Source organism: Podarcis cretensis, assembly GCF_951804945.1.
Source record: "Podarcis cretensis genome assembly, chromosome: 8".
In the NCBI taxonomy this organism is placed as follows: domain Eukaryota; kingdom Metazoa; phylum Chordata; class Lepidosauria; order Squamata; family Lacertidae; genus Podarcis; species Podarcis cretensis.
In genome coordinates, this window is record NC_137177.1 from 38352892 (window position 1) to 38366683 (window position 13792).

The window sequence follows — 13792 nt, forward strand, 5'->3', positions numbered from 1 at the left end:
TAAAATAACAGTGACTATTTTATTGAACATTATTTAATACCATATCAAAACACCTTGACTAATAGGGGAAGCTTCCCTTCCCAAGCTTTGAATATTTTTTTTATTTTTTTATTTTTTTACTATATAAATACAGATACCTTTTCCTGCTTGGATGGAGGTCACCGGGGCAGGGGCTTTTTTTCCCATGGCTGAGGCGGTCTCCGCTTCGTGCTCAAATGTGGATCAGGGAGGAGTGTCTGTGTGTGTGTGTGTGTCTGTGTGCGCGCATTTGTGTGTGTGTGTGTTTTAATAAAAATCGGTTGTTTTTTTGTTTTCCACACAGGGCTGAGAAAGGTTCAGGCATCTTAGCAGGACACTTGTGAGTGGCAAACAGCCCTTCAGAATATGCCCCTGAAGGTGCCCCAGAGTCAGGAGTTCAAACCAAGACTTACTGAGAGGAGGGAAGGGAGGGAGGAAGGGGAAACCAGGGGACTTTTGGCAATGAAGGTGGGGGGTGTCCCTAGGTGAGGCAGGAGGGAGAAGAGAAGGGTCTCGGGAAATTTGGCTCCTCAACTGCCGGAGCGGCTCGAGCCAGGAGGCCAAGAGGAAGCAGTCTTGTAAACATCACCAGGAACACACATCAGTTGACACGAAATGGCTGTTTTGTAAACACTTGAAAGACAAACCTACGACGCCTTCAAAAACATGACAGAAAATGCCCTTTCCTCCGCAGGATGAGGGTAGGGGGCAGGCGTGGTGGGACGGGGGGGTCTTTTGTTTCCTCTTCCTTTTCCAAGGGGTGGAGGTGAAAAGGAGAAGGGGGGGGCTGGGAAATCACCTTTTCAGTGCAAAAGTGTGACCCGCGTATGGCAGGAAGGGCCGAGTCCTTGTCAAATGGTGGGTGGCTCTCTCATGCTCCGTTTGGCTAGCAACCAGGTCTGGCCCAAACATCATGGCGCCGCTGGGCGACGGCCGCCGGTTCTGGCACCGGGCACTCCTCTCGACCCAGGCTGACGGCTGCCAAGGTGTAGCCCTGCAAGGGCAGCAGCTTCTCTTGGGGTGGGTTCTTGTTTGCCCTTTTAAGTTGAGAAGTTAACACAAGCCCCTCGTCCCCACTGTCGTCCCAGTGGGGTCCAGAGCCTGCTCAGAGGAGGTTGGGTGGGGGAGGGGAGATGGATGGCGGGACGACCTGTTGAGAGAAATGACAGGATCAATGATTGCCATGTGCACAGAGAAGTGAGCCCAAGTCGAGGAAAGCAAGTTCTTGACAACACCAACACAGAGGAAAAACACATTTAACTCCCACAAAATAAGGGGAGTTTAAACTTAACACAAAACCAGAGTATTCTTCCATGTGAGATAAGAAATCCATTATGGGTATTCTTACAGATGCACCCCATGTTCTGAAATGGGTAAAATACCCTTTCAGTGAAAGAAAGAAAAAAGGAAACTTCCATACAGGAGCTTAATATCACAAATAGGTTGTTAGTCAAAAATTATTATTTTTTTGCTTTATGGCATTTTCCCTGGAAATGGAAAATCTGGATTGAATTGAGGTTGCAGGGGATATAGGAGAAGCATCATGTAGATGCTATAAAAATATGCATGCAGAAGATGTGTTTTTAAACACAAAAGTAGTCTAGGAGAATTTGAGGGGACTGATTCTGTGTGGCAAGGCTTTTTGTAAAATGTGGTTTGTCAACCCACCAATGAGTGTCACCTTAACTGGTAGACACTACATCAACAGGATACCCTGAGAACATCAAGGGCCCCTCCTCATTGCAAAGAAACACAACACATACTTGCTTGGGCTTTTTTCCCAAATTAATGAAACTCTGGCTTATTACAGAAGACCCAATGCTACTTTTAGAAATAATTCTTAAAAGTATACAGTCGACTACAGGTGTCTTGCTTTTTGTTGACTGCACCATAGGCTGACTTAACTAGTAAATAACTTGCTGATGACATCCCTGAAAGGCTCAGTAGTTTGCAGAACTGTGTTCCATGTTTAAGTAGAGAAATTGACAGAGATTAACACATACAAGCAACTAAAAATCGGGGCATTTATGAGGGTTTGCAGCTTGTGCAGACAAGTCATATTCATCCACTGCAAAACTATTTCTGAATATCCTGGTTTTTACTCATCAATCAGATTTATCTTGTTGTTGGGCTGATACCTCTTTTAAGTTCTGTCAGCTTAATATGTTTTGGTTGTTTTAAAATTTCATCTATTGGGTAAAGAATGACTCAGGGGTTAGTTCTTATCTTTAAAATATAGTTTTGGATAAACTGATAGCGTTTGTTGATTGGTTGCACTCTGCTTGTTTTTTTGTAAACACTGCATGCTAAAACTTGGTAATAAATAGAAGTGTGGGTGGTGTTTTAAGGCCTCCAGATGTTTCAAGAGAAGCTTTCTAAGCAAAGCCTCACCTTGGGAGAGGTCAGCAAGCGTTGCCAGGGTCAATCCGAAGGGTGTTCTGGGCAGGATCTGTTCACTTCAAACCAGGAATCTATACAACTGAAGAAGAAAAGGTGGTTATTATACTCCACAACAGGGGAATCCTTGAGGCCAAGTACCTGCCCTAACTCCACAAGGGGGGGGGGCGTGGATGAGGAGCAGCATGGCCACATGTGCCCAGCAGAAGGGGCTTGAGGAGGAAGAAGCATCCAAGGAATTCTGCGGCCCATATGAAGGTGCCAGGGGGCAGGTTTGGCCATTTGCGGGAGCCCTGCTGTCCCACAATGGAACTGTATGGGGAGAGATTGCTGAACCCAGGTCTTCTTCATACTCTACCTCTTATGGTAAATGCACAGGCAGGGCAGCCGGGCTATCGTGTCCCCCTGCAGGAGTTCCTCCAGGCAGATGACACACTCGCCTGCATCCTTTGTTAGGACATCATCTGCAGGGGGGAATGAAGGTCAGAGAAGGCGGATGAGCAATGAGGACCAGGCAGAAATGGGTTTCTATCCTCCTGTGCCACCTTGACAACCAGCTTCAAGAAGGAGATTGTAAGGGCTCATAACAGACAGAATTTCTCACTCCTGGATTTGTCTATGGGCTAATGCTACAAAGTCCCTCTTCTCATGCAACCTTGGTCTTGCAGAGAGCATGCCTTCCCCTACACTGCAGTTCCACAGGTACTCATCTTGAGCCCAACAGTGGCCATATTGTAAACAGTCACTTACTCGTTCATTTGTGCAGATAAGAATCGTCTCCAAGCCACCAAGCAGGAGAGATCCCCTCTCTCTTTTAGGGCACCAAATGATTACCACCAGCACATCTAGATAGGTGAGCTGGGGACACAGGCTGGCTTCTTTGTACAGATCTTGAATGTGAGAGCCAACTAATTTGTTCCTGACCGCTCTCGGAGGGAGGACCTTACGAAAAGGCAATGGGATATCTGTCTAGAGACTTGGGACCTAGTCCTCATAGAGATGGTAAGCCTGTGTCTAGGTTCAGAGTACAGGTAGAGCTCATGTGGTGGACCATAAACACTTCCTTGAGAAAAGGCATTCCTACCCACAGAGAGTTAGCATGTCAGGGTGGCTTGCTTCTGTTCTAGTTTTTATTACTACGTTGCTAGTCTCACTGACCAATCTTGCTCACGCTACAAGAAGCATCCTGCTGAAAGGGAAAGCAAAGCAAAACAGAACTCAGAGGGACCAAAGACGGTGGTGTGTCTCTCCAGACACATCTCTGGAAATTGCTGAGGTTAACAGAAGGTTTGTTTATGATCATGAAATGAGAAAAGGGAATAACCCAACTGCTACCTACAAAACAAACAATGATTGTGCTGTATGCTTTAGGAATAAGACATCCAGGCCAAAGGAAGTCACAGGCAAGTGCTAAGAGAAAAGCCCAAGTAATATTTTCACACTGATTATTATTTCAGCTTATTAGTCACTTTACCCATGTCTTAAAACATCTTGGAAATAGTAGTAAACAAAATAATTAAAAGCAAAACAAGATTATTGTACTATGAAAAACAATCCCTCTGTCCAACCAACCACACAGAGCACCCCCAAGGGGAGGAGACACCCATCAACTGCTGTCAAATGAAAAAAAAATAGCACTCAAATGCCTGGGAAATGTCTTTGCCTAGTGCTAAAAAGATACCAGTGTTGATGGCAGGAAAGTTTTCCAGGGAGAACGTTCCATATACCCTGGTGGTGGGCGCTACTAAAAAGGCCCATTCCCTCCTCATCACACTCTGGACAGCTTATTATATAGAGAAGTTGCACTGTCTTGAAAATCTGATTAAATGCAATTCAGATATCATGACAAACCATTGTTATGGAAGACTAAGCACGGTTTAGTGTGATGTCTGAATTGGATATCACACTCCTACTGCAATCAGAACATAACATTACAAAGGAGTGTTTATTTTGCAGAACTCATTTTGATTATTCACTCCTCTTTTCAGGAACACTCACTCTGGGAGGCTGCTGTTACTGTGCTCTCCAACCAGATAAGCTGACAAAAACTAAGAGGATCCAGAGCAAAAGCGGTAAAAATCACTGTCTGAAACATTAAGCGGTAACATTTTTCTCTCTTCTTATATGCAGAGTCTGCATGCTAAAATAGAAATTGCCACCTGCGCTTGCCATGCTAAAAGCACCTTTTGTGCCACTGCACTAGTTAAGTGTGCATAAATCTAATCATGTAATTCTTTAGCTCCTTGGAAGCCGGTGAAGATCATTACTTGGTTGACAGCCCTAACAAATAGTGCAATATTCTTCTCCTCTGGAAGCCTCTGAACTAAACGCAGGCCAAAGAGGCTGCTAGGTTGACACTGAGAGGCATCAAAGGAAACCAGCATCCCACTGTCTGATGCCTGGAGGCAGTTCTGTGAAAGTCCTCCTTTGCTTCACAGCTCCAAAAATAGGCAACAAAGGTGAGGACAAGGGGGGGGGGCACTGGATGAGTTGCTAAGCACTGCAGTTCTGCTGTTTCCACAAATCCCCTGCCACTTTTCCCACCCTCACCCCGCTGCCTGACCTGACACAACCCTGCGTAAGAGCAGTCTGAATGCATGGTAAGGGCTTATTGGGGTAGTGGGGTGGGGTGCTGAAGAACAGGGATCCTCATGGTGGCGAGGGCAGCAGAGAAGGCAGCTTGGATTTAATCTTCCAGCACCACTGCATAAGGTGCACCATCTCTGGCTATGCTCAATTTGGCAGGCTGAGAAATTTCTGCGTGGGGAGGGAGTGATGGAGCTGCCTTCCCTATCGCAGGCTGCTGTCAGGCAGGCTGGGGAAGGCCCAGCTGTGATGCAGAGCGACCAGCTCCTCCTCCTGACCTGATTTCTAGCTTGCAGCCTCAGGAGCTGCCTGGCGCCGTCTCTGCCAGCACAGCCTGGGTGGATCCTGTGTAGCGTCAGGGACACTGGGGGACTAATGCAGCCTGGCACCGACAGCTTGGAGCAGGTGCCGGTCAAGCCATTGCCCCCCCCCAGTTGCTGGGCAGGCCAGCTCATCACTCCTGGGGGGCGGGAGAGAGCAGCCAGCCCCCTTGCCATGCTGAGAGCCAGCTGAGCTGCAAAGCAGTGACTGCAGCAGCCCTGAGCAAAGCCTGCACTGCTCTCTGTGTGAGAAGCAGAAAGCAAGTGAGTGCCCTGAGCGAGGGAAGCGGGTCACTGGCTCTGCAAAGGAGGCTGAATAAATCACCTGGGGTTCTTGGTCTATACCAACCATGCATGCATGCACACTCACCAACCCACCCAAGCGCTAGACTACTGCCTTTGCTCCAGCAGCAAAAGGAGGGCAGTGCATGCCCACCCCCCACAATGAGCTCACAATCAACACTATCTAAGAACAGGATTTGATACCCAGTACATAAAAGCCTTCTATTGTAGAGTTTCTAGTCCTTATGGCTGCAGAGGTAATTCAGAAGAATTTAAGCAGGTGTGGGGGAAATCCCAGAAACTCAGTTTGCATCTTTTGAGAGTGCATTGCATAAAAAATGGCTTAGTACTTATTTTTCCAGGCAGCAGTTTTTAATACTTCTCTCTGTATTTTTTAGCACATAAGCCGACACAGTTCTGAGGAGCACAGGTGACGTCACCAAAAGCCCAGGCTGGAAGAACACGACATGGTGTATCAACGCTCGCTGCTGGACAGCTGACCACAGGTCTGGGGAATCTGGTGCCTCCAGCTGCTGCTTGCCTACAACTCTGACCTTGCCTGACCATTGGACCATGCTGGCTCGGGTTGGTGGGAGCTGGAGTCCCAACCAAGTCTGGTTGTTCACCCTTGGGCTTGCATGAAAGATGCTGAGAAAGGTGAGCTGGTTAAGAACACAAGGTGGCAACAGGCAAGTCAGATGGGGCTCAAAAGCCCCCACTTACCATTGTAGGAGAGGCGGGGCTTGCTCAGACACATGATAAAGTGCATTTCCATTTCGTCGGAAGCCACGGATTTGGAACAAATGGGGCACTTGAAACCTACAAAGGAGCAAAAGAGAAGGACATGTGGATTAGAGAGGGATGCTGACTCTGACACCATCTTAGGAACACAGGAAGCCGCCTCCTGCCAAGTCAGACCTGACATGAAGTTAAAATCTCACTGAGGTCACATGTACTAAATGTCAGGCAACCCTGTAAGGGAAGGTGCAGCTGAAAGAGTGCCAGATTTGATTTCCATAACCAAACCAAACCCTTTCTCAGCCCTATCTGGACACGTCAAGAGTGACCCTGGGACCTTCTGCATACGAGCAACTGCTCTGTAATCATTTTCTTTGTGGATGACTTTGTAACTGTATTCCGAACATGCTCAAAAACGTCTCATGGGCCAGGCCCTCTCCAGCCTGGCATCTTTCTACCACAGAGGGAAAGAACGTGCACCTCCCAAGAAATGCCTCTGCGCTGCCCTTCGGCCGTGTGAGACAGACAGCTGCAGTCAGAGAGGGCACAGGAAGGAAGGACAGGACACGGAAGGAGAGAACTCTGGAATATGCCACAAGGCTTTCCTGAAAAACAAGAAGCAAGCAAGCGCAATCTTTTCATGCTCACGTATGAGCAAAGGCAGCACCTGATCCTGGATGCCCCCTATGAATGTTTCCAGAGAATTAGCCTAAGCTAAGGGGTTGCAGCAAAACTAGAGTCTTGAAGCATTTTAAAGACAAACAAGTTTATTGCAGCATTGTATTTAAGGGATGACAAGATGCTCTGTTGTTTTCTCCCTGAAGAACCAGGACATATGGCTGGCCTTTGCCCATGAAAGAAGTTTAGTGCTCTTAGGAGGAATATTAGCAAGGCAGGTAGAAAATAAAGTCACATTACGAGTCTTACAAATATCTCTATTTCTTACCATGAACATATATACCATAAATCTATATCAGGCCTACACAATTGGTGACGCACCAAGCAATTCCCAGCTTATCAGGGGACCTACAAATCTCCAGTGTTTGCTGTTTTCCTGGACTAGGATCACAGGATAGTTGCCAAATACCTGGTGGGCCACAATACATGACTGATAGGTTGTGTCTGTCTTTATGGGTTGTGCAAACTGTGGAGGCGTATTTTTCCCTTTAAGTTTCCCTTAATAAAAATATTTTTGAAAACTCAAATTCATTTCACATAAACCTACAAAAGCGACATGAACTAGAAACACACAATCCCATTGACAATTATGTCCCTAGACATCCTCAAAGCCTTTGATTGCTTGGAGTGGAAATACATATTAGCAGTACTAACTAACATGAAATTTGGCCCCAACTTCCTACAAATCCTCAAACAAATATACTCCCAAGCCTCAGCAAAATGCAGAACTAACAATATGGATTCTAATACTATAGCTATCCAAAGAGGCACGAAACAAGGATGCCCACTGTCTCCCTTCTTATTTATCCTGGCTCTGGAACCCTTAGCAATCCGCATCCGAGCAGCCACAGACATCAAGGGAGTGGAAATAAAAGGCAGAACCTATAAATTAGGGCTCTTTGCAGATGACCTAATGGTCACAACACCAGACCCCATAAGCACAGCAACCTCCCTAATCAGAGAACTCAACACATTTGCAATGGTGTCGGGCCTACAGGTAAATTTTACAAAGTCAGAAGCTATGTGCTTCAACACCCCTCCTCACACCCAAAAAGAACTCACGAAGGTCACCAAAATAAAACTTTGCCACACCAAGTTCAGATACCTAGGGGTACAAATAACCAGAAACCTCAATAAATTGTACCTCCACAACTACAAGCCCCTGTGGCGACAAATTAACAAAGACCTAAAGAGATGGAATAACATGAATTTCACTCTCTCAGACAAAATAGCCATGATCAAAATGATCACACTCCCAAAACTAACCTACCTATTCCAAACCCTCCCAATCTGGATCCCCTCAACCCAACTTCGCAGTTGGCAGAGAAAACTACACTCTTTCATCTTCTCACATAAAAAACCAAGAATAAGCCCCAAATACCTGCACCTCCCCACCTCAGAAGGAGGATGGGGAATCCCCAACATAGAAGCATATTACAATGCCAACCAAATACGCCATATAATCCCATATATACTAGAAGATGAGACAAAACAATGGGTACACCTAGAGAGGGACACAATTGAAAACACCTGCACCACAACATACCCACTCCTCCCAAACAAACTAAAGAAAATTCCCACAACACTTAACAGGTACACACAGACCATGCTCAAAGCATGGAAAACACAAATAGGCAAACTATCCCCAACCCCATCCCCACTAATCCCCCTGGCGTACCACCCATTATTCTACCATGCAGCACAAAACCTCCAGACAAAAACCTGGCGAACCAAAGGCTTATATCGCCTAATAGACTTTTATAAAAATAACAAACCCTTGTCAACACAAGAAATACAAGACAAACTAGAAGACACCCAAATGACCTGGTTAACACAACACCAACTACATGCCTTCTTAAACAACCCAACAGTAAAATCAGCAGCAACTAGGCCCCTGACAACCTTCGAAAACCTCCTCCTAACAACAAAGGGAAACGGTAAAGGGACGGTATCCGCAATATACAAAATACTACTCCAAAATCCCGCAAATCCCCTAGACACAATCAAAAAACAATGGGAGAATGACATAGGCTATGAGATTAACCCCACTCAATGGACCAGAATGTGGTCTAAACCCCCCTTTAAATCCATATCAACGAAAAGAAAAGAACTCACACTGAAACTCACCTACAGGTGGTACCTAACACCAAGGAAACTAGCGCTAATACACCCAGGAACCTCACCAAAATGCTGGAGAGGGTGCACCTCCACAGGCACATACCTCCACATGTGGTGGGAGTGTCCCAAAATTCAACTATTCTGGACAACAGCCATACAAGAAATATGTAAAATAACTAAGCAAGTAATAGACATCACCCCAGAATTGGCCCTACTAAACATCTTCCAAGACAACAATGCCCATTTACACCACAAAGAACTCATAACCCACCTGCTCTCAGCAGCCAGAAACATCATAACCAGACACTGGAGAGACCTGTCAGGAGTAAGCATGGACCAATGGTACCAAATAGTATGGGAAACAGCCCTACTAGAAAAATTAACTAATAAACTGAAACTGACACGGGGACAAACAGAAGAAGACGCCTTCACCCCGGTATGGCTCCCCTTTATCACATACACAGCCCAACAGGACAATGACAATAATCCACCAACAGCATACAAATCAATATGGCTAACCTGATCCAAAACACCCACCCACCTCACTCACACACGAAAACAAAGATCACCACAGCCAATCACAAGCAAACAATCACACCCTAAGCCAACCCCAACCTCTCTCACCACCAAAGGAACACAAGTGAACAACACAAGCAACGCTGACACCAAACTCTACATACATTAAACATAATAGAAACACCGCCACCCGACCCCACCCCCATCCATCCTCCCTCTCCCCACCCCCCTTTCTTTTTTCTTTCTGTTTTCTTCTCCCCCTAATGCCTCAACAAATGAAACGGATTTGTAAAAACGTTACATGGAAGAAGAAGAAAAAAAAAAATACGAGGCACTACACTTCTGTAAAACAAGAAAATCCTTAATAAAAAATATTTTTTTAAAAAAAAAACTAGAAACACACAAAATAAAACAAAAAGTAAACCTATAGTGCAGTACTCATTTTTATTGTGAATGCCTCATTTGAGCTGGGTCTAGAGATGAACATTCTTAGTCCAGTCAGAAGCAAAATTAAATGTGCACTTCCAAGAAAACAACAGCAACCCCCTGCATTCAGTTGGTTACAGAAATTTTATGCTTTTCTATCAAACATGGAACATAGTAGTGCAATGGGTCCAAAAGTTTGCCTCTTGGACACACATCTCTCTCCAAGTGAAAAAAAAAAAGCTTCAGCCTGTCAAGTCCCCAGGCTAAGAAAGAAATTGCTGGACAGGCTCCCAAATGGGAACTTACTCCTAGTACGGGACCAGAGGAAGAAGAGTAGAAAGAGCCAGGGCAGGTTAAGGTTAACACCAAGGACTGTCAATCAACGCAGTACAATGGTACCTTGGGTTACATACACTTCAGGTTACATATGCTTCAGGTTACAGACTCCGCTAACCCAGAAATAGTACCCCAGGTTAAGAACTTTGCTTCAGGATGAGAAGAGAAATTGTGCTCTGGCGGCGCAGCGGCAGCAGGAGGCCCCATTAGCTAAAGTGGTGCTTCAGGTTAAGAACAGTTTCAGGTTAAGAACGGACCTCCGGAACGAATTAAGTACTTAACCCGAGGTACCACTGTACGAATAATGGTTTCTGATGCCAGGTGCCCTGAGTGAGCACAGCAGGAACTGCTCACCTTTATGCCATCTTATGCCTGTCACAAACTGCCAAGGAAACAACTCCCTGCTTCCTTCACCCATGCCCCCCAAGGAAGTGTTCTGCATGGCATAAGCCTTTGGAGGCAATGGCTAATGTCACCTGGGAACCTTCAGAGATAACACCCAGCCTCAGCCTCAGCTGGATACCCTCAAGAGCCTTAGAGCTGCAACTCCCATCATGGCCTCAACTGGAGGGCACCAGGTTGGGGAAGGCCACTCTAAATAATGCTAATCCATAAAGCTACCCCTTTCTGCAGCTATGTAGCAAACATGGACCCTTCCCATCAGGAACTTCAGTTTTCAGGAACTCAGAGATGTGGGGCAAGAAAGTGGGGATTTCTACAAACTGAGCCATGGGAGGTTGTTTAAATATATTTGTTACAATTTTCAAGATCAATAGTTCCTCTAGCTGTGGGATAATGAGGAAGGTCTGTTCCCGTTTTAAAAGCCCTCATTAGGATGTGTGGAAATAAGGGCTTCTAGCCAATTAAAGACTTTTCAGAAGATTAAATGCTCTGTTAAAAAGCAGACAATAACTTTGATTAGAATAATTCTGCATATCATAAAAGCTTTTGCATATTACAAAAGACTATGTTTATAACAGTTGAAAGTGTTTTAAACTGTAAAAAAACCTTTTAAAGCTTTTAGTTTCTGTACACTTCTCGCAATATCTTTCCCTCTCTTTTTCATTTCACTAATACAGCAAGTTTAAAGTGGTTCCAACAAATAAGCAAACTAGTTGCTTGCAGCTCTATTTATTACAATCTGCACTCCCTAATCAATTAAATCTCTAGTAACTTATCAATTAAAGGGATATGAAAATGAGCCTGATCTAGAATTTTCCATATGATAGTTCCAAGCCCGGTGTGTGTGTGTGTGTAAATGCAGTGTTCCCTGCACCCCTTAAAATCCACATTTCAGGATATGAATCTTGCAACAACTGTATGGTATACAGCTGTGGTTGGCAGACCTGCAGCATCAACTGTACTGCACTGTGCTTGATGCGGTATGATTTTTTATGGTATATTTGCAGACATGATAGGGATCACCTGAGCAAAGTTCATGGATCACTCGCAGACCACAGACCACAGTTACACAAAAAAAGAGGTGAGCTCAAAAGGTGGTGAAGCTGAAGCTATACAGTTTTAATTCTTGAAGAAGCATTATGGTGAAATACAGCTAACCCAGAAGTTACAACATAGACACCTAAGAGAAGCTGAAAACTTTCATGGCTGACATTCTAGACACCTAAGCGTCACACTGTACAGACCATTTTGACATGTTAGTGTTGCTGTTGGGGAGATCATTTTCAGGGATGCCACAGCATCACTTGCAGCTACTCTAAAGGAGGCAAACATTTTGTTCCCGGTTCTCACACAGACTTGGAACATCAACAAGCCGGTGTGCCTCGAGACACAAAGTATTTCCATACCCTTTTAGAAGCAGGTTGCAGTCCAGGCTGATGCACACATTATGCCAGCCACGTAGCAACGAAAATGCCATTGAAAACAAACCCAAGCTGACGAGGAAGAGACAACTGACACGTGATATTGGCTTTCACCTGGGCAACCAGGAGCAGCTCGTTTCTGTCACCCAGCAACCATCCTCTATTTTTATAGCTCTGAAGCCTATCTTTTTCCTCCCAGATCCAAATGCAGATATACATAGACCTGAAAGCAACACACTTGCCTCAGTCCTTTTATTAATCAAGAAAGCAACCAGTATGCAGACACACAATCTTTTGGCACAAAGGTGGCTGGAGACAGATGCTGGCTGCCTCTGCCCTCAATGTCCTTGCTGCCCAGGCCCGCCAACTCTATGGTGCTGAGGCCTCTATAGCTCCCCCCCCCAATGTCTGCTGGGATGGGACTCAGCCCCCCGCCCCCAATCTTAGAGGCCAGAGGAGGCTTGGCGGGATGTCACCCCCAATGTTGGGTGCAACTTGGTGCCTGTGCTGCTGCCATCTTGCTTAAAGTTCTGGTAAGGATGGCACTAGCAGCATAGACTGGGAAGGCAAAATACTTGCTTTGACTTGATGGGCCTACTGGCGAGTCTAATTGCTGACTCAGCCTTATGCTACACTTGTGTGTATTATTAGGGCTTGCCAATAGGCGGCCATGCATACCATACCACTCTTGACATCCTCAAGGCCTCTGAGTCCCTACAAACTCACTGCCCCCTGAGTCATGAGGTGTGTAAGAATGGCTACCCCTTTGTCCCCTGAGAAGTACAAAGATGCTGAAGGAGCAACTTGGAAGATTGACCCTCTTTCCCACTTCAGCTCTATCTGCTTTTCAAGAAACAGATTAATTCTTCTGGTTCCAACTTTTATCCAGATCAATTGGAAAAGTAAAGTCTGTCTCTTGGTGGTGGGCTGATCTGGGATTTTATTTTGATTTTTGGGCGGGGCGGGGCAGGGAGGGAGAGACATGATCAGAGGGTGGTAGCCACATCACCTGCAATAAAATCCAAATTTATATTATCCAACTCCTGGTGTACATGCATATTTTGCTAACTGTGCGTTAATTGTGCCCTCAACATCCTCAAACGCAGTCTCCAGCCCCTTTTTTGTCTCAGGATTGTTGCTGGACTAATTGCAGAAGTGAAACAGCCGTTGCCAACAAGGTCTGTGAGTTTCAGTTCCCACAGCATAACCAAGTGCAGCTGGAGCATCGGATCTGTGAGAGTGATTTTGGGGTAAGCATGCAGAGTGCATGGCTAACTACCCACCACCACCATTTACCTGTACATTTTATTTCAGGATAAGCTACCTTGACTTGTCAGACTATGACTCCCAACTCCTGCTTCCTTGGAACACGCAAAGAGGTGTGAGCAGTCCAAGAGCAGGAAAGGAGATTCCCCTCAAAATGGGAGGGAAAGAGCATCCAAGAGGGGAAAGCTCAGCGCTGCTTTCACCTGAAGTGCAAGTTCAAACAAAGGCTGCTCATTCTGCCACAAACTGGGATCGGGACACAGGATAAAAATAAGGATGCACATACTC

General features: G+C 45.6%; 1 protein-coding gene across 1 annotated transcript in view; it reads right to left on the reverse strand.

Annotated features, from left to right (window-relative positions):
* ZNRF1 (zinc and ring finger 1) overlaps positions 1–13792 on the reverse strand; it is a 27591-nt gene continuing 13799 nt past the window's right edge. The window contains exons 2-5 of the mRNA XM_079988495.1: positions 6327–6422; positions 2774–2879; positions 2410–2497; positions 1–1168 (exon numbers count right to left, since the gene is read on the reverse strand). Of these exons, the coding sequence (XP_079844621.1) occupies positions 2440–2497; positions 2774–2879; positions 6327–6422 (260 nt within the window). The 3' untranslated portion in view covers positions 1–1168; positions 2410–2439. The remainder of the gene's footprint in view (positions 1169–2409; positions 2498–2773; positions 2880–6326; positions 6423–13792) is intronic.